The sequence below is a fragment of the Podarcis filfolensis genome (genome assembly GCF_964270895.1).
Source record: "Podarcis filfolensis genome assembly, chromosome: 8".
NCBI lineage: Eukaryota > Metazoa > Chordata > Lepidosauria > Squamata > Lacertidae > Podarcis > Podarcis filfolensis.
The window spans coordinates 19,220,844-19,245,404 of NC_139611.1; the positions used below are offsets into that span (position 1 = coordinate 19,220,844).

The 24,561-nt window shown below is 47.2% G+C and overlaps 1 protein-coding gene across 3 annotated transcripts in view; it reads right to left on the minus strand.

Annotated features, from left to right (window-relative positions):
* ACAP3 (ArfGAP with coiled-coil, ankyrin repeat and PH domains 3) overlaps window positions 1–24,561 on the minus strand; it is a 160,903-nt gene that overhangs the window by 81,615 nt on the left and 54,727 nt on the right. For all 3 annotated transcript variants that reach the window (XM_083628613.1, XM_083628615.1, XM_083628614.1), the window contains exons 2-4: window positions 9,894–9,951; window positions 8,176–8,295; window positions 4,709–4,762 (exon numbers count right to left, since the gene is read on the minus strand). In XM_083628613.1, the coding sequence (XP_083484739.1) occupies window positions 4,709–4,762; window positions 8,176–8,295; window positions 9,894–9,951 (232 nt within the window). The remainder of the gene's footprint in view (window positions 1–4,708; window positions 4,763–8,175; window positions 8,296–9,893; window positions 9,952–24,561) is intronic.

Genomic DNA, 24,561 nt, shown 5'->3' on the forward strand with positions numbered 1-24,561 from the left:
GCCACCCGCATCCCGTATAGAATAGTATAGTATAGTATAAAAAAATGTTTTCATTTGCAGAATATGCAAGAGGTTTGTTTAGAATTATATTTTGGTTCATGTTCTTATGTAGCTGTATTATATTATAAAGTAGTTGTGCTCTATGTTATATATCAAGCACTGGTAGTTGTTTCTTTTTGCTTTCCAATATATTTCTTAGCAATAAAGAATTCGGTTTGGTGTGCACAAATTTCTATACTGAAGGTGTGGCCCAGAGAAAAATGTTTGAGAACGTTCAGCAAAGGCTGAAACCTGCGTTGCAGGTTTGGGAGCACTCAGGGGAGGGTACATAAAATGTTGCACACTGGTCCATCTAACCTTTTTCAAGGGAGCCTCTGGACACTCTCCTAGGAGAGGCTCGCCCGGCACCCAACCTGCCAGCCTTACGGCAAAAAGCAAAAAGCTTTGCAGGCTCCAGCAACAGGGAGCCTTGGGCCTGGTGACCAGAGGCAGAGATGGGTGCAGCCACGGATGCAGATCTCCCCTTTGTACAGCAAGCTAATTTCTAAACACAGCCCTCTCTGTCCTCCCATCCAGGCAAGCAGGAAGAGGCATGATCAGAACTAAAGGATGCTTCCCAGCTAGCCACAAAAACCCCCAAAGGAGAGTTCAGAGCAGGGCTGGGGAGGGGCGTGGCCTGAGGAGAGGGGGCGTGGCCTGAAAAGAGTCCTGAGGCTCAGGCAGAGAGGTCCAGAATGCCTCATTTGATTCCCCCAGGCCTGCTGTTGTTCCCCATCCCTGTCATGCGCTAACAACTGGTGCTGAACTAAAAAATACACACCCCCCCGTGTTTCCCTCCCAACCACCAGTAACGGGAAAATAAATTGCATTTGGAAATTATCTGCTGAAAATCTGGGGGAGGACAGATTTCGGCACAGTGCTACCAACAACTTTTCAAAAAATAATAGAAATTATCCCCCGCAAATGCCAATCCAACACCCTGCGAGTATTTTAAGCTTGCTGCTCAGCGGGAGATGCACAAACTTGAAAGCTGAACGAACTGAAGGGTGTTTGGGCTGTGTGTGTGTGTGCGTGTGTATGACCTAGATTTTTTTCCTACACCGTCTCTTGTCTCTCTCCATTAAGGGAGGGCATCTAGTTTTAGAATCACAGCTAACTGCGCCCAGATGTGGTGCATTTGAAAGGATATAGAGGCTGCTGAGAAGATCTGCAACAGGGGCGGGGAACCTTTTGCAGCCCAGGGGCCGCACTCCCTCCGGGGCAGCCTTCCAAGGGCCGCATGCCAGTGGTGGGTGGGGCCGGGGGCTAAAGTGGGTGGAGCAACCAATGCACCTCTCACCACCCCCCTCCTAGACAAGCTAGAGGCATTAGACACATTCCAACCATGCAAAAAAAATTGTGGTCTAAAACAGGACAGGTGAGGGGTGTGGCCTGAGGAGAGGGGGTGTGGCCTGGGGATAATTGTGAGGGCCAGGTAGAGACACATGGAGGGCCGCATTAGGCCCCCAGGCCTGAGGTTCTCCCCCCCGACCTACAAGGACCTTTCCTTAGATATGTTTTTAACAATGGATGGACCCCTTCTCAATGCCTGGCTTTACTCGGTGCCATCTCTGTACCTAATGGTCAGTTTGGTGAAGTGGTTAGAGCATTTGACTACAACACGGGAGACTCTGATTCAAACCCTGACTCAGCCACTGACCTTGGGCCAGTCAGCGTAACCTACCTCACAGGGCTGTTGTGAGGATAAAATGAGCAACTGAGGACCATGTATATGTTGCCTTGAACTCCTTGCAAGAAAGGGAGGATTCTAAAAGCAGCAAGCAAATGAATGAAATCTTATCAGCGCAATCTAGACCTGCGCTTCCTGTTTTAATTGCTGTGTTGTTTTACTGTTCTTGCCTATTGCATATTCTAATAACTAATGCTTATATTTTAATTGCCTGTGCAACTGGATAGAATCCTGTTTTGGGCAGCAAGTGGCATATTAAATAATTAAGAATAAAAACTAATTAATATTTACTGAGGCCAAGTCCATACCACTACAGTGGTACCTCGGGTTACATACGCTTCAGGTTACAGACGCTTCAGGTTACAGACTCCGCTAACCCAGAAATAGTACCTTGGGTTAAGAACTTTGCTTCAGGATGAGAACAAAAATTGTGCTCCAGCGGCGCGGCAGCAGCGGGAGGCCCCATTAGCTAAAGTGGTACCTCAGGTTAAGAACACTTTCAGGTTAAGAACGGACCTCCGGTACGAATTAAGTTCTTAACCAGAGGTACCACTGTACTAGAATGAACGTCAATAGACCCATGGAAAAACTGAGGTTGAGACTGTATGGCCCTCGTCCTTCACCCCAGGAGTGTCATTGAGAAGGAAACCGTTTTATGCCTTCCCCTTCTGGACGCAGATTTTACAGCCCTGAGGATTGACGCCCCTGTCAGACTTTCTCCCGGCGACTGATTTTCCCCCCCAAAATTTCGAAACATGGAGCGGAAACACAGCCTGCACCATCCCTGACCTGCTGCGGCTGGGTGGGGGAGAAAACCTTTCCTTATTTCAAAGCCCCCTCGCCCCTCTCCAAAAGAGGGGCAGCCGTCCTGTGCCGTCCACTCCCTCTGTCTGGAGTTACTCTGCAGACACAGTTCCTGGCTTGCTGAAGAGCTAACTCAGCAACTTATGTGGAACGCCCTGGCTAGAGGGACGGGTGAACTCAGATCACAGCAGCGGCAGTCAGGAAGGACTATATAAATGCTATTATTAATGAGCATCGAATGAGAGCAGTATTTGAGGCAGGGGTGGGGGGTCTCAGAGCTGGTGGGGGGTTCAAATGCAGCCCTCCAGACCTCTCCAGCCCTCCTTCCTAGGCTATGCCCTTCTGCTTACCACCCCTCCTCAAGTGTTTTTGTCTGGGATAGAACAAAACAGGTGCTCCAGCCCTGAGCTGTGACCCTTTCCCTTAAATTTTAGGAACACGGGAAGGTGTCTCACACTGAGTTGGTCCAATGTGCTCAGTATTGGCCACACTGGCTGGCAGCAGCTGTCCAGCCCTACCTGGACCTCCTCCATGCAAAACGGATGCTCTACCACTGAGCTACACCAACTCCCCTTAAGACAGGGACATAGAAAGCTACCTTATACCAAGTCAGACTGTTGGTCCACCTACCCCAGCATTGTCTACACTGGCTGGCAGCTGTTCTCCAGGGTTTCGGACAGAGAGTCTCTCCCAACCCTACCTGGAGATGCTGGGGATTGAACCTGGGACCTTTGGCATGCAAAGCAGATGCTCTGTCACTGAGCTATGGGCCTTCCCTTGAGAAGCAGCTCCCCACCGGGATGAAATTTACGGCATGTAATGCTCTAAGAGAAAACATTATGAAAATGATATATAGGTGGTACATAACCCCAGTCAAGCTTGCAAAGATTTACCATTTGCCTGATAATAAATGTTGGAAATGTAAAGAAAAGGAGGGTACATTCTTTCACCTTTGGTGGACGTGCCCGAAGATTAAGGCATTCTGGGAAATGATCTATAATGAACTTAAAAAGGTATTTAAATATACTTTCCCCAAGAAACCAGAGGCCTTTCTCTTGGGTATTGTCGGACAGGGGGTGTTAAAGATGGATATAACTTTCTTTTTGTACGCTACAACAGCAGCTAGAATACTTATTGCGAAGTACTGGAAGACACAAGAATTACCCACACTGGAAGAATGGCAGATGAAGGTGATTGACTACATGGGCTTGGCAGAAATGACGAGCAGAATCCGAAACCAGGGAAGAGAAGCAGCGCAAGAAGAATGGAAAAAGTTCAAGGACTATTTAAAGAAATATTACAAAATTAACGAAAGTTAGAATGATGTTGGACTGGAAAGTAAATGGTTACTATTAGCAAGGGCTAAGACAAGGAGAATAAGGAAGATTAGATTAATTTCAAATTAAAATAAGGGAAGATTTGCTGAGTAATTGATAAGAGTTTGGAATACAGAAAAGGGAGGCATGAGGAAGTCGGGGAAGAAAGGTACAAGAAATTAAGATATGAAATGGTACATGTTTTTTGTTTTGTTTTTGTTTTTGTCTGTTTATGTATTTGTTATATGTCTGTTGTTGTTATAAAAACCTTTAATAAAAAATTATTTTAAAAAAAAAAAGAGAAGCAGCTCCTACAGCGCATATCTGCACTGCCTACAATCCTGAGCTGGACACTCCTGCCCCAAGACCAAAGGTCCCCACACTAGCAGTCTGAGTTCCTGTCCAGCTCTCAAGTGCCACCACCCCACCTCCTCCATAGTCACAGGAACAGAGGAGCCCATGAGCCAGGCAAGAACGCCAGTGCTGCCCCACCCAAGTTGTTGTTGTTGCACCCCAAGTCCTGCTTGGGGGCTTCCCAGAGGGATCTCATTGGTGGCTGTTGGAATATGATATGGTGCTAAAAGGGCCTTCAACCCGATCCAGCAGAGTTCATCTTATGTCCTTAAGAGACAGTGCTCCTTGGAACTTCCTGGACACTGGAGAGTCTGTGCTGTCCACTCTCGGAGGCAGGGCAGTGGGAGAGATCAGCCTTGATCTCAATCAGCAAGGCAGCTCAGTTGCGACCTTCAGGTCTGTCAACGGCACTGCGTGTGCAAGGCTTTTATAATGTTTACGAAACATCACTTAATGCAGCCACAGCCGCACCGCACCAAGGAACTCGTGGCAGGATGTGACTTACCATGTGGTAGTTGACCATTTCCTGCAGGCTGTCTCCAAACTTGTTCAGGCATTCCTGCAGAAGGAAGAGAGGCATGGCAGTGAGAGAAGAACAGAGGCCTGAAAGGGAGAGTGGGGGGTGGACATAGATGTAAACACCCCCCCCTTAATTTAGCTCCAGTCTCAACAAGCACCACTGTGGCGATCACACAGGGTCCCCGTACGTTTAACGGTCTATTGATCCCGGTGCCACCACTGTGCTCGCTTTCCTGCTGCCACCAACCCGTTACTCTCTGGTAAAACACTGAGTCCAGACAGATGTTAAAAGTGAACCAAGAAAAAAAACCAAGTTTATTTTACAAACATTAACAAGTTTATGGTTTCTCAGATAATATTCCTGTCAGTATCTTTAGTTTCTTTACTGACCTATACCTTCCTAATACCTTCTGACTGGTTATCTCAACTGTTTGACTGACTCCTCTTAACAAATTCCCTCACTCTCTCACACCAGACTAGCCCAACTCACAGACTTATCTTCTCTGTCTCTTCTAACTCCAGGCTGTCTTCTTAACCACTCCTCCAAAAAAAACCCCTCTGTGCTTTAGAACCTTATACAGTGGTACCTCAGGTTACATACGCTTCAGGTTACAGACTCCACTAACCCAGAAATAGTGCTTCAGGTTAAGAACTTTGCTTCAGGTTGAGAACAGAAATTGTGCTCCTGTGGCGCGGTGGCAGCGGGAGGCCCCATTAGCTAAAGTGGTGCTTCAGGTTAAGAACAGTTTCAGGTTAAAAACGGACCTCCGGAACGAACTAAGTACTTAACCCGAGGTACCACTGTAGATGTAAACAACACCTCTCCCCCCCCCTTAATTTAGCTCCAGTCTCAACAAGCACCACTCTCCTCATCCCTCTGCCCACGTGCTCATCTTTCACTTCCTGGGTCACCTGCGGTCAGCCTCACCCACCTATCAAACTTGGGCAATTGTGGGGAGTGGGGGTGGATAGAGGAGAAAAGGGTTGGGTCTGCAGGCCAGACCCACTTCCTAGATTACAAGACGAAGACCCTCATATCTACATTGTCTTGAGCTCTTTGGGAGACTGGCTGTACGTGATGGTGAACCCCTGTTTGCTGTGGTGAGATTTCTACAAGTGCTCTGTGCACAGGGCAGAGTACCCCACTTTTCAAAGAACATGGTGCTTGCCTGAGAAAAATGAACAGGCAAATCCATCCTGATGTTCTCAGAGGTGCAGCTCAGAACCAGTGATGCGCAAGTCTGTGCATTTCACTTTCTCATTCTTCCAGTCAAGTTCAGTTCCCAACACTGCCACATCAGTGTGGGATATACACATCAGCATTGCAGTGCATATTTCTCCAAATATACACACATTTGTGTGCAATTTTGACTATAAAACACAATTTTGCAAAACCATTTTGCCCAATAATGTTCAATGTTTGTATCTCTCTCACACACACAAACACACACACACACACACACACATATATGTACAATTTACTCCAATTATATGCGTTTTTGTACACAGTGCTTGCCTGGGGCTTTTTTGCCTAATCTACACACATTTGCAAAGCATGTTTCTCCCAATATTTACATTTTCCCTAATACAATGTATATGTAATGTGATTTTTGCTCATATGCATTTCTATGCACACTTTACCCCAGTTACATGCATTTTTTTGTATGCATGACTTGGCCAGAGCACTGAATTGCAAAAATTGGAAAAGTGCGGATTTTGAAGGATGGCTGTCTTTCAGCTCTCGTATTGTTTTGGCCTGCGCAAATCAGGTAGGTCCGCCTTTAAATGCAATATGAATTGAAATTCTGCCCACCCCCCAATTCGTGTTATGAACTCAAGAGGCTTCTCCCAGTCCTTCTGATCCCCATCCCAAAGGTATCGCCTCGACTCCTGTTCAGTTCCCTCTGCAAAGACTTATCCTCCCTCTTCCCAAATAGCGGATGTTCGCTGACCTACTTCAGATGCATCATCTCTGCTTTCTGGCTTTTCAGAAAGAGATGCGATTCCTTGAGGCATCCAACTCCTCAGATATTTTTAGCCTGGTGTGTGTGTGAGAGTGAGTGTGTGTGTGTTGCTTAAGCTTGAGTTACCAGATCCAAACAGCTTTATGCATTTACCCTTTTTGCAAAAATACAGAAAATGGTGGGTTTGTGCCTGCAATTGCAGGAAGGATCATTTTGCACGTGTCTGATTTGGTGCTTCAATTTGCAAAAATGAAAAACGAAAGAAACACAAACCCACAGTGTTCCTCTGGAAACGCTGAAATTCTCAGCTCTCAAATACTCAAGATTGACCTTGCTCAGAAATGGTTGTCACTGCCGCATTGTTGTGCAAATGTCACATGTATCTAATTCTCAACCCCTCCTCCGGGAACACTAATTCAACGGCTGAATCTGCTTCCCTGCATTAGATTTTACGAATAGATAGGAAGCTGCCTGATCCAGAATCAGAACATGGGCACATCTAACTCAATAATGACCACACTGATCAGCAGTGGCTCTCCAGGGTTGCAGGCAGGCAACATTCAAAGCAGTACCAAATGTGGGTGGAGTGTGGCTTGCTGTGGATGGTGGAGCTTGTAGCCCAACAATGGATGAGGAACCAAAGTTGAAGAACACTGGCAGGCAATGACTCTGGCGTTTCAGACAGGGATTTCTCCCTGTCCTACCTGGAAATGCCAGAGACTGAATCTCGTTCAGTCTACCACCAGGTGCTCTGCATCCTATTCGTCACATAAGCACAGTGGTTCCTAAACCATTGCCCGCTTGGTTCCATAACCTCATCCCCAGTGCCCCCTACCCTACCCTATTAAAAATATTATTAAGAACAACAGTTTGCACAACCCACTAAGGAAGATGGTAACACCATAAAATCCAAAACAGTAACAATTAATTTCACATTTATTCAAAATCCAGTGAAAACTATTTAGTTCAATGAATTCAACAAAATGCTTGAACTTGATCCAGTGATACCAGTTTTTCCAAGTCTGATAGATTTGGGGGTTTTGTTTGTTTGCTTGCTTGCTTTTTTTACTCCTTCCTGTCACCCCCTTGCCTCTGAGCACAACCCTAGGTAAACTCATTGGCCTCCCAGGGGCAATCCTTCCCTCTTTGGTAACTACTGCATTAGTAGATTAGTAGAGTTTGCCTGCCCAGGTCCACCCATGGTATTTTGCTGCCTGAGGCAGTGCAGCAAATGTTACACACACACACCGGTTTAAGGTGTCCAGTCTAAGCCACTTCCTCTCCCTGTCAGTAAGAATAGAGCAATAATAAATCACGCTCTTTCACGATGCCTAAAATCAGCCTCCCGAGGTGGCTGCCTCCCTCTCCCTAAGGGTAGGGCCGGCTCTAACGGCTCAGTGCTGAGAGGGCAGGCACCCTGTGCACCTCACCCTTTAGCTCCTCATAGATCTGGGGTTTGGTGGGGCAGTGCTGCATGCCGTCTGCTTACCGAGATCATTTCGTCCTTCTTGCATTGCTGTGAAAGGTCCCGGACCCCTCCGACAAAATGCTTGTTGGTGATGAGGTAGGCCTTCCCGGCATCTATCATATTACTGCATAGCTTTACCAGCTGAGAAGGAAAGAAGTGTGGGACAAGGGGCATCAGTCAGAAACGGGCACAACAATAACTGGCTCCTAAGTTTGCTTTTCCGCCTTCTTCCTTCCCTGTCTCTTTTCCTCCATGTGTGTCGTGCATTTTTAGATTGCATACCTGTGAGCAGAGACCGTCTTGTTTTAAACTGGCTACACACAAGTTGCTCTGGGAGCCTTTTTGGCAGAATGACGGAGTGCAAATGTTCCAAATAAGTAAACAGAGGGCAAGGAGAATTGCCCAAGGCCGAGAAGTAGGTGCAAGTCAGAGCCAGCACACAGAATAACCTTTGGCTGCTCCACTCATGTTCCCTCTGTTTCTGTCATCTGGCAGGGCCGAGAAATGGGTGCTGGCAAACGTCTCCGAGCTGCTGCATACGATTCCAGGGAACGAAAAAAGAAAAACCCAAAAAGATGCAGCTGCCGGCCACATCTGGCTCCCAGATGGACACACCAGTGTGGCTTGGAGGAAACCTCTGGAAGCGAAAGGGAGGCGTATTCTGCAACGTGGCAGTTTCTGCAACGCTGTTCGGTCCCCACACAGAGCAGACCGAGCTGCATGCCGTTTCCTGTGAGCAGATGCTTTGGGAGGAATTCTATCCAACCGAGCCCTACTCAGAGGAGGCCCACTGAAATTAAAGGACCCAAGTCAGTCAAGTTCATTAACGTCAGTGGGTCCAGGGCTAGAGTTAGATGCAAACCAGTGCCTTTGGGAAGGGGGCGCATGCAGCCAGGGAAACCCCTGAAATATTGTTAGAAACGTAACAAAGTGTAGGGAAATCTAGCACAATAGTGTTAAAAAAGCAAAAATAGGCCATCCAGGGATGCAGCAGTAGGGGAAAAAAAGGGAAAAAAGTAACAGCTTTAAAACAACTGAGATACAGGCCACAGTCACATAAAGCGCTATGATGCCACTTTAAGCAGTCACAGCTTCCCCACAAAGAATCCTGGGAGGATCTGTAGTTTGTTAAGGGTGCTGAGATTTGTTAAGGTAAAGGTAAAGGGACCCCTGACAATTAGGTCCAGTTGTGGCCGACTCTGGGGTTGCGGTGCTCATCTCGCTTTATTGGCTGAGGGAGCCTGCGTACAGCTTCCGCGTCATGTGGCCAGCATGACTAAGCCGCTTCTGGCGAACCAGAGCAGCGCATGGAAACACCATTTACCTTCCCGCCGGAGCGGTACCTATTTATCTACTTGCACTTTCAGGTGCTTTTGAACTGCTAGGTTGGCAGGAGCAGGGACCAAGCAATGGGAGCTCACCCCGTCGTGGGGATTCGAACTGTCGACCTTCTGATCAGCAAGTCCTAGGCTCTGTGGTTTAACCCACAGCGCCACCCGCGTCCCTTGAGATTTGTTAGGAGACCCTTATTCCCCTCCCAGAGCCACAATTCCCAGTGGTTTAGCAGTCAATCCCTCTTCACAGGCCCTTCATGGACTCCCAACTCCCAGCATGGACCAATGGTCAGGCAGGATGGGAGTTGGAGTCCAGAAGCATCTCGAGGGTCACATATTTGTTAACCACCTTGCCACTGGACTTGCCTGCCTCTGTGCGTGTTTGTGTGAGCTCCACCAACTTACCTTGTCAAGCTTGGCTTCTATTTCCACAACATCCGTTTCCACCTCATCTATGGTCGCCCTGCAAGAAGGGAGACAGAGACATAAGCTCTTGCTTGAGGCTGTGTGAGATTCATTGCATACCCTCCAACATGCCGCAGAGGAAAATCAGGACGTGCGTCTTTCGGGGCGGCACCCCCCCCAAAGTTTCAGCAGCGTGCTGGACAGACAGCAGCGTGCTGATTGGTGGCTGAGAGGTGTGAAGGGGGACAGACATAAATATAGGGAAAGGTGTAGAGTCACAATGCAACCTAAACTTCCGGTAAACAATTTGAAAACTCCAAATATCAATGGTACAAAATGGCACCACTCCAGTTCTTAGCCACTCGATGATGAACCACTCCCCCGTTCTCCAAGGCACACTTTTGCACTGAGAGAGTGGATATCCAATTTTTTTCTTGGAGGCCGGAAGTGCTAGCAGCGCTTCGGTCTACATTCTTCCGTATCTCTATAGGGGAGGAGGAAGAGCTGGAAGTGGCACTTGTTGTGTTTCCACTTTGGGTGGGCAAGCATCAGGGGGAGGCAGGCAGGGTGGGTGGGAAAAGAGAGGCACAGGAGCCAAAAAGAGACATCTCAAGATCCAATCAGAAGCCAGGATGGCTTCCAGGATGTCCCGGTCAAATCAGAACAGTTGACAAGTATATGACTATCAGGCCCAAAGCCAGGAAGGCTGAAAGCAGGGGCACATGGAGACAGGGCCAAATGATGACCCGTTTCTCCAACTTCTGAATACCTTACAGAATAATAGCGTTGGAAAGGACATCAAAAATCAACTCCCTCTACCAGTTCAGGAAAGCCATGGATACTGGTGGACATCCAGCCTCTGCTTACCTCTCTAACACAACCAGTCTTTTCCTGACATGAACAGTTCACACCACCAGGAAGTTCTTCCTAATAGCTTATGGGCAGCTAGTTGTTGTGGTTTGTTGGGGAGCGTGAAAACTCCTCTCCCAAAACACAAGGCAACAATCCTTAACTAGCAAGTAAGGCTGAGATCTATATTTGGCTAACAGCATCGCCACCGCCATTTCTCTATTTGCAGTCAACAGACCATTTAAACGTTTTAGAACCATTTTATGACAATTAAACATTAATAAAAAAGCAATGCAGGCTCAGCAGCAAATGCAAGGCCTAAAAGTCAAGATTCCAAAATACATCCTCCTCCGCCAGCATCTAGGGCTGCCAACTCCTCAATGGCGCATGGAGCTCATGACAGGGAGAAGAAGCAAACCTCAATGATCGCAGGTTCAGGTGTAATGAGAAGGCAAAGCTTCCTGATAAGGTTCTGAGAGCCAAAGTTATCAGGATGAAGATGGCAGTGATTTTATTATTTTGTGAATACTATTTAATTAATTGCCTTCCATACATGTCCCAAATGTATGTGCTCAATATGTAATTAAAAACAGCTAAGAATAAACACCAGTTACAAAACATTAAAAACAACAACAGAGGATGAGCTTTAAAATAAATCAAAATGGACACCTGTGGCAGAAACTTACTCATCCAGCTGGAGAAGGATACTGAATGATCAAGCTGTTCCAAGCATCAACCCCAATGAAGATTGATCCCCACATCATCCAGTCCACAGGGCTTCGCGAACCGACCAGAGAACCGACACATTGCTGCGGCACACCGGCTGTGGCGAATAGTCAGCCCTCCTGCACTACAACTCCCATCAGCCCCAGCGAGCATGGCCAATGGCCAGGGATGATGGGAATTCTAGTTCAGTAACATCCTGAGATTCCCCACACCTACTGCACAATATGCTAAAGTTGCTGCAGAACACCAATCCACACACTTGATAGCGTCAGAACAACCCTCCCCAAAACGGTTCAGATGTTGTTGGACTCTGACTCCTATCCTTGCTGGCCGCTGGCCATGTTGGCTGGGGCGAATGGGAGTTGTAGTCCAAAACAAATTTGGAGGCACCAAGTGAGGGAAGGAATGTTGGACAAGGTGGGCCATTGGCCCCATACAACCGAAGCAATGTTGATATTCTTAACTGGGGGTCGAAGAGGCTTAAAATTAAGCAGTGGAAAACATTGGCGTTCCAGTCAGTAATGTGAAGAAAGGAATTTCCAGGTCAAATCTCCTCGCAGCTCTGGAAATACGGGAAGCCAAAAGCCTCCAGCGTGTTCCTTCGGGAGAATTGGATAGCAGTTCTTTTATGGGCAACGTTCCAGGCTTTGGTAACTACAGCATGAAAGGAGTTTGGGGGTGGGTGGGAGTGGGTGAGCGAGGGAGTCTTTGCTGACGGGGGGTAAGCCTGTGTCAGGATTGTACCAGTTCAGACTGCAAAGCGCAGTGGGCTTCTGTGATTTTATGTTCTTGCACAGAGAGAGAATCCCTCCATGCAGAAAAAGAGCATGCCAGGTGAATAGCTCTAGAACAGCATTCTCCCTGAATGGCTAGCTTTCTATGTGTGGAGAATGGATGCTTCCATTGTGTTGTGTTGTGTTGTGCTTTGTTTTGTGTTGTGTTGTATGGAAGAATTGAGTTATCATGGCAGCCCTCACCTGCTGTTGGAAGTGGTACGCACCAGCAACAGATTTACTGCCTCAGACCACTTCCTGGTGGCTTAAGGGGTTTCCTGAGGGTGTCTTGCTCGAGTGCTTCCCCTGCCCCACTCGACCCCATAACAACACAAGAGCCCCACAAGACTGTGGCCTATCTGGTCCAACATCCTGTTCCCACAGTGGCCAACAAGAAGCCCTAATGGGAAGCCCACAGATTACACCTGGGTGCCACAGCAAGTCTCCCCTCCTGTGGTTTGCAGCACCCCCTGAGCTAAAATAACAGCATCGTGGCTAGTAGCCACTGAGAAGCTTATCCTACATAAATTTGTCGAATCCTCCTTTAAAGTCATCCAGGTTGATGGCTGTCGCTACCTCTTGTGGCAGTGAGTTCCAGAGTTTAACTATGTGCTGTGCAACCCATTTTAAGGGACAAGAAGCTCAGAGAGATGTTTTCTCATCAATAGACTCACTGGCAGAGGACATTTTCAAGAGGCAGCTTAAGAAGACCCCCCTCTGGATGATACCAGCGACCCATCTGGCCTAGTCTCCTGTTCTCACAGACGCCAACCAGACGCCTCTCAGAAGCTGGCAAGCAGGACCTGAGCTACTTTCCTCATGTGTCGATTTTCAGCAATAGGTATCCAAAGACATGCTGAGGGGAAAAACATCCTAGCAGAGGCACGGCAGGCTTGGGCAGAAGCAACCACAATGGTTGTCTCGCTGCGTTTTGAAAGGAGCCAAGCAAAACACATGCTTCCCTCGAAAGATTGGGGTGGGAAGGCGCCCCTATAAGTCTGTCCCTCATAAGTCCAGTGTTTAATTTCAACTAACTGCACATCTGCTTTCAGCCACGTGTCTGGGCCAAGGGCATCCACAGAGGACTTTGGACAGCTGTTTTTTCTGCATTCTGAAGGTATGAATAATAATAATAATAATAATAATTATTATTATTATTATTATTATTATTATTATTATTATTATTATTATTTGCAGCCGGGGATTGCCATCCTGTAATATTTCTGAGCAAAGGTCCACAGGTTATATGCCATTTACACACACAAATACACACACAGAGAGAAAGAGAGCACAACCATACACACACACAACACACACCACAGGAAAAGAATACGAACATCCAGTAAGCATTCAAGAGGGCAGCATTCCCAGGCCAAAACGTGTGGCCCAAAATTCACTCATCCCTGGAAATGCGGGTGAGCCAAACAGACAAACCCCAAACGAATGTTTTTCCAAGAGCTCATTCCTGCGGCGGAGCTGGCCAAGCGTTCCCTTAAACTGGCACCTGGAAGGAAGTATGGGCAACCAAGCACTTGCCCAGCTCTCTGTGGGGAAAGTTCTTAGCCTTGTGGTCTGTGCTGGGAAGAGCAAAAGGGGCCTGCAAAATGTCTAGGCCGAGGTTTTGAAGTATCCCGGCACCAAACAGGCCCCACCCCCTGATCGGTTCCAGCATCACAGTTCCACACAGCAAGACTTTCCTCAAAGATTTGTGGGGGGTTTTCCAGGCAACTTTAACCAGGGTTCATCGCTCTCACCGGGCCTACCTTCTGGAGCAGTAGCTGTTTCATAGAATCATAAAATACATAGAATTGTAGAGTTGGAAGGGATCCTGAGGATCATTTAGTCCGACCCCCTACAATACAAGAATATGCAGCTGTCCCATGTGGGGATTGAACCTGTGACCTTGTTATTATCAGCACCACTCTCTAGCCAACTGAGCTAGAATTCCAGTCCAGAGGTGCTTGTATACCAGGCACAGAACATGGATAGGTAAGCAGCAGCAGCAATACTATATTGTGGCTCTCCTGTTGTTGTTGTGTCTCCAACTCCTATTGTTCCCGACTATCGGCCATGTTGGCTGGGGATAATGGGAGCAAGTTCAGAGACATATAAGAAGAGCCTACTGAATCAAAAGCCCCTCTAGTCCATCTTCCTGATCTCATATTGGCAAACCAAATGCCTATATGTGAAGCCCAAATGAAGGTCCTCAGAGCGACAGCACTCTCCCCTCCTGTGGTTTCCAGGAACACAGGTATTCAAAGACATACAGCCTGCTGAATCCCAGAGCTGCAAGGTCAGAGAGGGCAAGAGAAGGAACCTCTTCTGCTGAGGCCCTTTTGCCCTCTGCTCAAGCTGAAGGGAGCTCAAAACACACACACCCCACTTCCTTTATCTGCTCCATACACCTCAGCTGATAATCCCTGGCACTGAGTTACTAGCAAACACCCACCCACAGCACCCCTTGGGAAACGGGCCAAGATTCAGAGTCGCACAGCCAGAATATCAGCAGGGATAACTCGCTAAAATAAACAGAGACTTCTGCTAGCTTCTAAGAATGTATGAACAGCCCTGCAGGATCAGGCCAGCGGACCTTCTAGCCTAGCATCCTGTTCTCAAGGCAGTCAACCAAATTCCTAGCAGCCTTTTTCAACCTGTGGGTCCCCAGATGTTGTTGAACTACAACTCCCATCACCCCTAGCTAGCAAGGCCAGAGCTCAGGGGTGATGGGAGTTGTAGTCCAACAACATCTGGGGATCCACAGGTTGAGAACCTCTGCTGCAGTCAAGACCTCAGAGCAACAACACTCTCCCAACATGTAACTAATACTCAAGAAGACAACTTGTTCAACCTGCCCTTCAGCAACTTGTAACAGTCAAGCTTAAACCCTGAGCAGCTAATCAGAAAAGTCAGAGAGAAGTGGGATCTGCAACAAAATGTTGCACTGCTGAATCTCCTGTTCAGGGTGCCTCTTCCAGGATTCTACATTCCATTCCCACCCATTACACACACGCAACATTTTGTAGTTACCGAGCATGTTCAGTCCTTACTGGGCTGCTTAGGGGAGGCAGGAGTTGCTCCCTTAGGTTTTTATTTCCCCAAATTGTTTTCTGTACTTCTGTAAACCTTGGGATTCCCCTAAATACATCTTTGTTTCTATGGGATTCAGTTTTACCTGCATAACCATTGGCACTCAGCACCAGAGTTCAGTATTACAGGGAGTGATTCCATCAGCACACACACAAAACACACATTTAATTTAAGTCATTTCAAATGAATAGGCGTCCTTGTGAAACAAGCAAAGGAGCTATTGTTGTACCTTGTACAGAAGAACGCATTCCCCATCAGATATGGCTAAGATGCTTCCACCGTTGGTTCTTGTTTTTAATCAAGATGGGCCAAGACCCAAAAGATACCCCTGTTTCCCCACCATCCAAGAAGCTGGAGAAAGCAGGAAGAGTTGGGTCTTTCAGAGCCGTGACCTCTCCTCTCTCCCGGATCTCTGCTCCAGCAGACAAAACAATCTGCCTCGGGACAGGAGAAGACATCCTGGACACGCTCGTGGAGGTGAATCAGCACCTGAATAGTATGTGCTTCATCGCCAGCACGCCAGCACCTACTGTAAGGCGGAGCCACGTGAGTGTAAATACGACATCCGATCTCTCCCTTGCGTGCTTTGAACACCTTTTCTCTTGCAACCTTGTCTTCAAAGGTTTTCTGGTTACGTAAACCCTGAGAGAGTTCAATCCAAAGAACAATCACGATTGTGAAGATACTGCCATACACACCCCGTTCTTTGAGTGGTTAGACGTTTCAGGGGTTCCTCCACATACCCGGAGTTTGGTTTCCTTAGAACAAAGATAAAAGCGCCCTCTGGGCCTCTCCAGGCGATCTATTTGTTGAGCATTTTATGAGCTCTTTTTTATTATTTTTAGCTCAGCAGTAGAGCACCTGCTTTGCATGCAGAAGGTCCCGAGTTGAATTCTCGGCATCTCTAGATAAGGCTGGGAATGTCCCCTGTCTGAACCCTGGATAGCTGCTGCCAGTCCGTGTAGAAAATAGTGAGCTAGATAGACCAATGGCCCTGTATAAATCAACTTCCTGTGTTCCCATGTTTTCAGGGAAGGGTCACAGCTCAATGGTTAGAACATCTGCTTTGCAAGCAGAAGGTTCAATCTCTAGCATTTCCAGGTAGGGTGAAAACCTGGAAACCTCTGAAACCCTGGAAAGCTGCTACCAGTAAGTGCAAACAATACTGACCCAGATGGACAAATTTTCTGACTCAGTGCAAAGCAGTTTCCTATGTTCAAGGCTGGCTGGCTGGCTGGCTGGCTGGCTGGCAACAAAAGCACCCTTTGTTTGAACTCATCTGCTGCTCGGTGACGTATTAATTTTTTATTTTTATTTTTGCAATGTTCAGTTTTTGGTACAAATGAAAAAAAAATCCCATCTTGACGGCTTTGGAATTTTTTGGCAGATGTCCCGTGCTCCTCCTTCAAAAACTCATTTATCTCTGTGTGTGTTTGTGGTGGAAGCAATTGCTCACATGTTTATCATGCTGGCAATAAGTGATTTGGATTAAATGGTTGAAAACGATCCTTTAAATCCTGGGCAAACACATCATGTCTTCCAGATGTTGCTGAGAGCCAACTCGCTTCGGTCCCAAGCAACACAGACAATAGCTACAGATGATAGAAGTTGCCCGACCACATCTGAAGAGCACTGTGTTGACCGCCTTGCATTTAAACCAGAGACTGGGAACCTACGGTGCCCTCCAGACTTTGTTGGACTACAACTCCCATCATCCCTGGCCATTGGAGTTCAACAACGTCTGGCGGGCACAGGTTCCCCATCCCTGCTTAAACTGCTTAAACACTCTTGTTGATTGGCCTGCAATTACCATAGTGTTCCAGGTTTTCCTTCCGTGCTGTGTCATATTCTCTGCTTCTTAGCCCTATCAGGGTCCCCGCATTCTTGAAATCAATCTTCTGTTAGGTCTAATCCTGTAAAGACTCTGTGACTGGTTCCCAGGAGTTCTAATATGTCCACTGTACTAGTCCTGGATGTCTGAAAACCGTGTTTCCTAGGCATGCAGTCCCAGATGGGCTTCACAAAAGCCTAGGCTGGCAACATAGTGCCCTCCAGATGTTTTGGATTACAACATCAGCCTCAACCAGTATGGCCAATGCCCAGGAACGATGGGAGCTGCAGTCTACAGCTGGAAGGCACCATATTGTCTTCTCCTGGCCTAGCAGAATCTGGCCAGGCATTCTTTCCAGTCAGAATTGCCTTTGGCCTACTGTCTATTTCATTCCTCATCTGGTTTCCTTTGCTGGAAGGGCAACAGCAGAGATCATCCTGTATGTCACTTAGAAGTTAGTTCTGTTAGTATTAAAGTCAACTAGCCAAAGGGGGGACATGGTGCTGGTGTTACCTAGCAACCAGGCAGAGGGGAATGATCTTTACTGAGGCACATGCTCTGATTGGCTGTGTAGTTCTGAGGAAGTTTTCCTCTGCACATTTTAGTAGAACATCTTCCTGCCATGCACTGGTCCTGAAGTAAGAAAGACAAAACTTCTCTGTTTATTCCTCCTCGAATCACACACTCTCCCCACCCCCATTTCCTCAACAAAAGTGTTAACAGGATTTCTTTTTTCTCTGGACTCTGTCTGCATTATTTAAGTGACTCTGCTAACATCCTTGAGCAGAAGCGCCTGTAGTTTCAACATGAGGCATTCTGCCTCCCTCCGACAGTGCAAAGCCTAGATCCACAGCCCAACAGGTGAGGGCGCTTGCTCCCTGTCTGCTTGAGCGTGCAATGGCATTCCTGAGCCCCCCATGCCACCAAGAAAACGACTCTCCGCACCAAAACAAATTGACTTCCTGACACATAAAGCCCCAAACATCAAAAGTGGAGGAAATGCTCCCAGTTATTAATCAACGCTCTGGATTACATACGGAATACAGGAGAGATCTGGTTTCGTTCAACAATAGCCGATTTGGAAAAGCCAAAAGCAGAACAGGGACAAGCCTTGCGGTCTAGGTGAATGTAGCCGGCCTCCTCCGTTTCGTTCCCATAACGCAAGTGGAAGAATTCACTAACATCCAGTGAGAAAGAGAGGAAACGAGTGATTCCATCTGCTGGGCATTTATTTTAGCATCTCCAACACCACAGCACTTACTTCTTTTCATATTCCCTGTGCTGAGTGGTTGGCTGGATTCACACCAAAACCCATCTAGCTCCTGACATTCCATGCCCAGACAGACAGATCTGGGAAGCTCACTATCAAAGCATAAAGGTGATGGCCATCATCTGAACTATGTCCGCAGCATCTCAACACCTCAGAGGTAGACTGCCTCAGAACTGGGAGGCTCCCTCCTTAACTATTGTAGCCAACAAGTTCCTAAGTGTGGGTGCTGGGAGTAGGCACCACCGGGCAAATGCCAAGGCCCACAATCCATCCAAGGGCACCCACTGCCGCTCTCAAGTGGGAACTGCAACGAAACATGGCAGTGTAACCTTGCCTCCTAACAGGAATGCTTCCCCCACCCCAATCCCGAGTTTGCAACATTTAAAGTACATAGCTCCCCCCCCCCGCAACCAGAGATTCCTGTGAACTGTAGTTTCCCCCCCCAGAGCTATAGTTCCCAGCACCAGTAACGAACAATAGTTCCCAGCATTCTTGGGGAGAGGTCACATGCTTTAAATGTACATTGGATGTGCAATGTGCTTTGAATGCACAGTGTGGGTCTGCCCTTAAAGAGTCCCTGCCCCCTAACCCCCAAGAGCCACTGCCCACCAACGCAAGCTTATCCTGAGCTAATGGTCTGACTCTGTATAAGGCAACTTCCTATGTCTTAAGGGAAGGGCCACATTGGTTTAAAACTCCACCCCTTTATCCAGGGAGCTCTGGGAAGTATGGCTCTGCGAAGGGAACGGGGGTGTGTGTCTCCTAACTGCTCTGAGCATCCTTTAGCAAACTACGGCTCCCAGCATTCTTCGAAGGATAAAGTGCCATAACTGTGATTTAATCGTGTGGTCAGATGTGGCCCCACCAAAATTTTATAGACATTCTCAAGGACCCAGAGAATGAGGCAGAAAGATGAGAGCCTCTTTCTCAGAAGAAAACCTTTGTGGAACTGGAAGGCAGATACTGCATGGCTGTGGTTTTTCTCTCCCTTCTTACAGAAGAACAAGCAAAAAAAGTGACTCATGCTCTACGGCTTCGCCTGTTGCCCACCGGCAACAGGGAGCCGCAAGCCCTGACCACAGCGGAGCCGTCCCTTTTGAAACTGCTTCCAAAAATAAGAGGCAAAGAGCAGATGCCCTGCAGAAATGCGAGCTGCCTTCTTTCTCGCCCATCTCACTGGCAGGGCCCTGCACATGAAATAGAATAATGCAAGTGTTTCTCTTGGGCAGATGCCTTCTTTCTGCTATTTTTGTCCTCCCAAGCCTGGAAATCATGTGAGACGTCGAGGGCATCTCTCTCCCAGCTCATCCAGAGACAATGTTTCCACACCGTTTCATCTCGGCTGGTTTTTGAAAATCTGGAGGTACCCACAAACAGAGAAAGACGTTTGAACAAAACAACACACACACACAAACACCCTTCTTTTAAAAAGGAGCACGCGAGAGAGATTTGCATGTTCTGTTAAAAAAAAAATAATGCCACAAAATAAATTACAGGCACCGATTGTGTGGGAGGTGCCACTGTCAGCTCAGAGCTGCCACACTCTCCTGCCGTGGACCGGCTGAGAGAGCATCTGCAAAGCCCTGCCCACTTTATTACATTGTCTCCGGAAAAAAGAGTGTTGCTTTTTCTCCCCATTTGGCATTTTGCTAGTTTGGATCGTGCGAGCCAAGTTTGGATCGTGCGAGCCGACACCGACATGGTTTTGCAAAGAGGAAGTGTGGTGTCAGGGAAGGAACTAGAGAGAGGCAGACAAACAGGGTTGCGGGTGGTGGTAAAAGCACCGCATGGGAGCAAAAGTAGAGGGAGTTTGAGGCGTTTGTTCTATCTTTGTTTGCAAAAAAAAAAATCCGGCACACAGTGCCAAGTGCTTTTGAGCATGTGCAGAATTCCCGATTTATTACGTTGTTCAAAATCACATGCAGAGGTTGTATCAACCGGCCTCTGAACACTTTATAATACAGAGCAGTTAAGCCATCCAGTCCGAGAACTTTATCAATCTTCGCTTGTTTTCATCATCTGTTCTGCTTCCATTATCAATACTGGAACATTTAGCGTTTCCACTTGTTCTTTTGTTAAATGTATCTCTTTTGGATAGCTTTCCATTTCTCCAGCATCCTCCTTCTTGCCTTGATACGATTTAGAACAATGCCTACAAAATTCCAGTCTCATCGCTTTTTCATTATATGTTGTTCTGCCACCCATATTTATTTTGTTTATAATTTTAGTTTTCCTTTCTTTCTTTTCATTTTCCATGTTAACAGTTTGCCTGGTTTATTTGCAAAGTGTTTCTGTCTTGTATATTTAAATTTCTGCTCCATTTCTTGCGTAACTAACATTGAAATCTGTGTTCGCAACATTTTAAAAGTCTGTATTGCCTCTGTGTCGCCCGGCTTTTCCAGCAGAATTTTTTTCATTCCAGGTAGTCTCCTTCGTGATCCCTTGTTCCCTTTTCTAACTTTTTTTTGGATGGCAAAATGAGATAAATCAGTGGTGGCTAGTCTGTCAGGGCAGGTGGGGCTTTGCCCCCACCAAGCTCAATCTGTCTTCAGTCAACCTCTGTACGTGCATCCAGTCCAGGCGTTGGCACTGCATGCCAGCTTCCTGCTCCTTAGTCTCAGCGTTGAAGCCAAAACGATTGAGGGGATGAAGCAACTCCCTTACGAAGACACGCTGCAGAATTGGGGAATTTTAGTCACATGAGAGACATCTGTCACATTATCCATGGCATGGAGAAATCAGAGAAAGCTTTTCTCCCTCTCTCATAAGTCTAGAATTGTGGGCACCCAAAGAAGCTGAATGTTGAGGGCAATGTTGATAGGCAAAAGAAATTACTTCTCCACACAGCATGTAGTTAAACTGTTGGTTTCCCTAACTTCTGCCCTAACTGTCCCAATGCATCCCAGCCTCCACTGCTGTAAAGCACATAAGCAACATGTTCTGTTTATGAAGGAAAGGCTTCCCTGCATGAAGAGACTACAGGCTTGCTGAACTGAGCGTGTTCCCAAGACTGCCAGTATTTTGTGGAAGGGATTCAAATGCACACTCTGGAACTGCAGGTTTGCAGAATGACTTAGCGCTCTGTTGCTGAAGTGCAACAAATCCGTGTTGTAATAATAATAATAATAATAATAATAATAATAATAATAATAATAATTTATTATTTATACCCCACCCATCTGGCTGGGTTTCCCCAGCCACTCTGGGCGGCTTCCAACAAAGTATTAAAATACAGTAGTCTGTTAAACATTAAAAGCTTCCCTAAAGAGAGCTACCTTCAGATGTTGTTGTTGTTGTTTGTTTGTTGTTGTTGCAAAGCTTAGAACAATGTGGTTAGCTGAATCGGTGGAGCATGAGAATCTTAATCCAGGGTTGTGGGTTCGAGCCCCATATTGGGTAAAAGATTCTTGCATTGCAGGGGGTTGGACTAGATGACCCTCGGGGTCCCTCCCAACTCTACAATTCTGTGACCCATAGGAATGAGACTGGTATCCAGTCAAACCATTGTTCCATCTAGCTCAGCACTGCCTGAACTGACAGGCAGCAGTTCTCTCAGCTTTCAGGCCTGGGTTTCTCCCGATCTAGAGATGTGGGGGATGGAACCTGTGCCCCTCTGAGTTCAAAGCAGATGCTCAACCACTGAGCTATGGCCCTTCCCTTAAGACATAGGAACATAGGAAGCTGCCCTCTTCAGAGTCCATCTAGCACAGGATTGTCTATGGCGGCAGGCATTGGCTCTCCAGGTCTTTAGGCAGGGAATATTTAAGGGCAGGTCCACACCATACCTTTAAAGCACACCCAGTGCACATGACCTCCCCTAAAGAATCCTGGGAAATGTAGTTTATTCAGGGTCCAGGGCACTATAGCTGCGAGGGGGAACTACAGTTCCCAGGATTCCTTTGGTGAAATCATGCACACTGGATGGTGTGGATCTGCATTTTCCCAGCCCTACCTGGGAGTGCCAGGGATTGAACATGGCACCTTACCCATGCAAAGCATATGCTCTCTACCCAGCAGGCTGCCAGGAAGAGAAGAGGTTGGTGTTGAAGAGATAAGCCTTTCTGCCTCTGGTGGGCCCTCCTTGCTCCTGCATCCTGTTCCAGCTCCCTCCTTGACTGCTCCTTCTCAGCTCCTGCTCAATCATTAGATGTTGGTTGTGGATGGGGGACAGGGAAACCGCGACTGTCTCCCCAGTTCAACAAGATGCACTCTTCCACCTCCCTTCCCTGCAATGGGATCACACGCAACAGACACATCAACTCCGGGCAAATTGCTTATGATCCCCGCTATTATGGCACTCCGCCAGCCAGCCGGTAATGAGTTAGAGCAGTGTCGGATGTGATTGCCCTTGACAGGGAGCGGCTAGGAATCGCGGGGTTAATCTTGGCTTCCTCTCCGCCCTTCCCAACCAACAAGCATCACTGAAAGAGAGAAAGGAAGGTGACACAGCGTGTTTAATCTGCCCTTTAAAACACACACAAAGATGAATTCTAAACCCAGCCATTGCCTTGAGCTACAGAAAGCTGGGTTTTGCAATCTGTACACATTAAGAAGAGCCAGGCCAGTGGCCCATCTAGTGTGGCATCCTGTCCTCACAGTGGCCAACCGGGTGCCACAATGGAAAGCCCACAAGCAGGGTCTGGGTTCAACAGCAACTCTACACACCAGCCATTCCCAGCAGCTGGCACTCAGGAGCATCCTGTCTCCGCTGGTGGGAGGCATAACATAGCCATTGTGGCTAGAAGCCATTGACTGGCCTTATCCTCTGTGAATTGGCCTTATCCACCTTCAAAGCTATCTAAGCTTAGTTTTTTTTTATGTTGAGTGTCAAACCATATTTTGCGCTCTCCTCTTTTAATGAGGGTGAAAGAGGAGAGCGCAAAATATGGTTTGACACTCAAAATAAAAAAAACTAAGATCATGGACACTGGGCCCATCACCTCCTGTCAAATAGAAGGGGAAGAAATGGAGGCAGTGAGAGATTTTACTTTCTTGGGCTCCATGATCACTGCAGATGGTGACAGCAGTCACAAAATTAAAAGACGCCTGCTTCTTGGGAGAAAAGCAATGACAAACCTAGACAGCATCTTAAAAAGCAGAGACATCACCTTGCCAACAAAGGTCCGTATAGTTAAAGCTATGGTTTTCCCAGTAGTGATGTATGGAAGTGAGAGCTGGACCATCAAGAAGGCTGATCGCAGAAGAATTGATGTTTTTGAATTATGGTGCTGGAGGAGACTCTTGGGAGTCCCATGGACTGCAAGAAGATCAAACCTATCCATTCTGAAGGAAATCAGCCCTGAGTACTCACTGGAAGGACAGATCCTGAAGCTGAGGCTCCAATACTTTGGCCACCTCATGAGAAGAGAAGACTCCCTGGAAAAGACTCTGATGTTGGGAAAGATGGAGGGCACAAGGAGAAGGGGACGACAGAGGACGAGATGGTTGGACAGTGTTCTTGAAGCTACCAGCATGAGTTTGACCAAACTGCGGGAGGCTGTGGAAGACAGGAGTGCCTGGCGTGCTCTGGTCCATGGGGTCACGACTAAATGACTAAACAACAACAAAAGCTGGCAGCTGTCACCATGTACCAGGTATTGAATTCCATCATTTTAACGGTGTGTTGTGTGAAGAAGTACCGTATTTCCTTTTGTCTGTCCTGGAATCTTCTGCCGTTCCGCTTCATTGGATGGCTCTGAGTTCTAGTCTTACGGGAGAAGGAGAAAAACTGTGCTCACACCACGCTTAACTGTATACACTCCTATTACGTGCCCTCTTTACTCGCGACTAAAAAGCCCCAAATGCAGCAACTGTTTTGGATGCCCTTTTCCGAAACCTTTCCAGCTTTAAAACATCCCAACCAGAACTGCACATAGTTATTCCAAATGGGGCGGCAGCACAGATTTGAATAATGGCTTTATGAAATGGTCAGTGTTGTTCTCAGTCCCTTTCCTAATGATCTCTAAATCTGAACTAAAGCTGTGAAGAACTCTCTGGGAAAGATGTTATGTGGTGATACAACATGATTCCCACGGCATTCTGGGGGAGAAAGAGCAGCCACTGTCACTGCTGTGGTGAAATGACCACAGCATCCTCCCCTCCCCCCATTATCACTACCTGCAAATAAGGCAG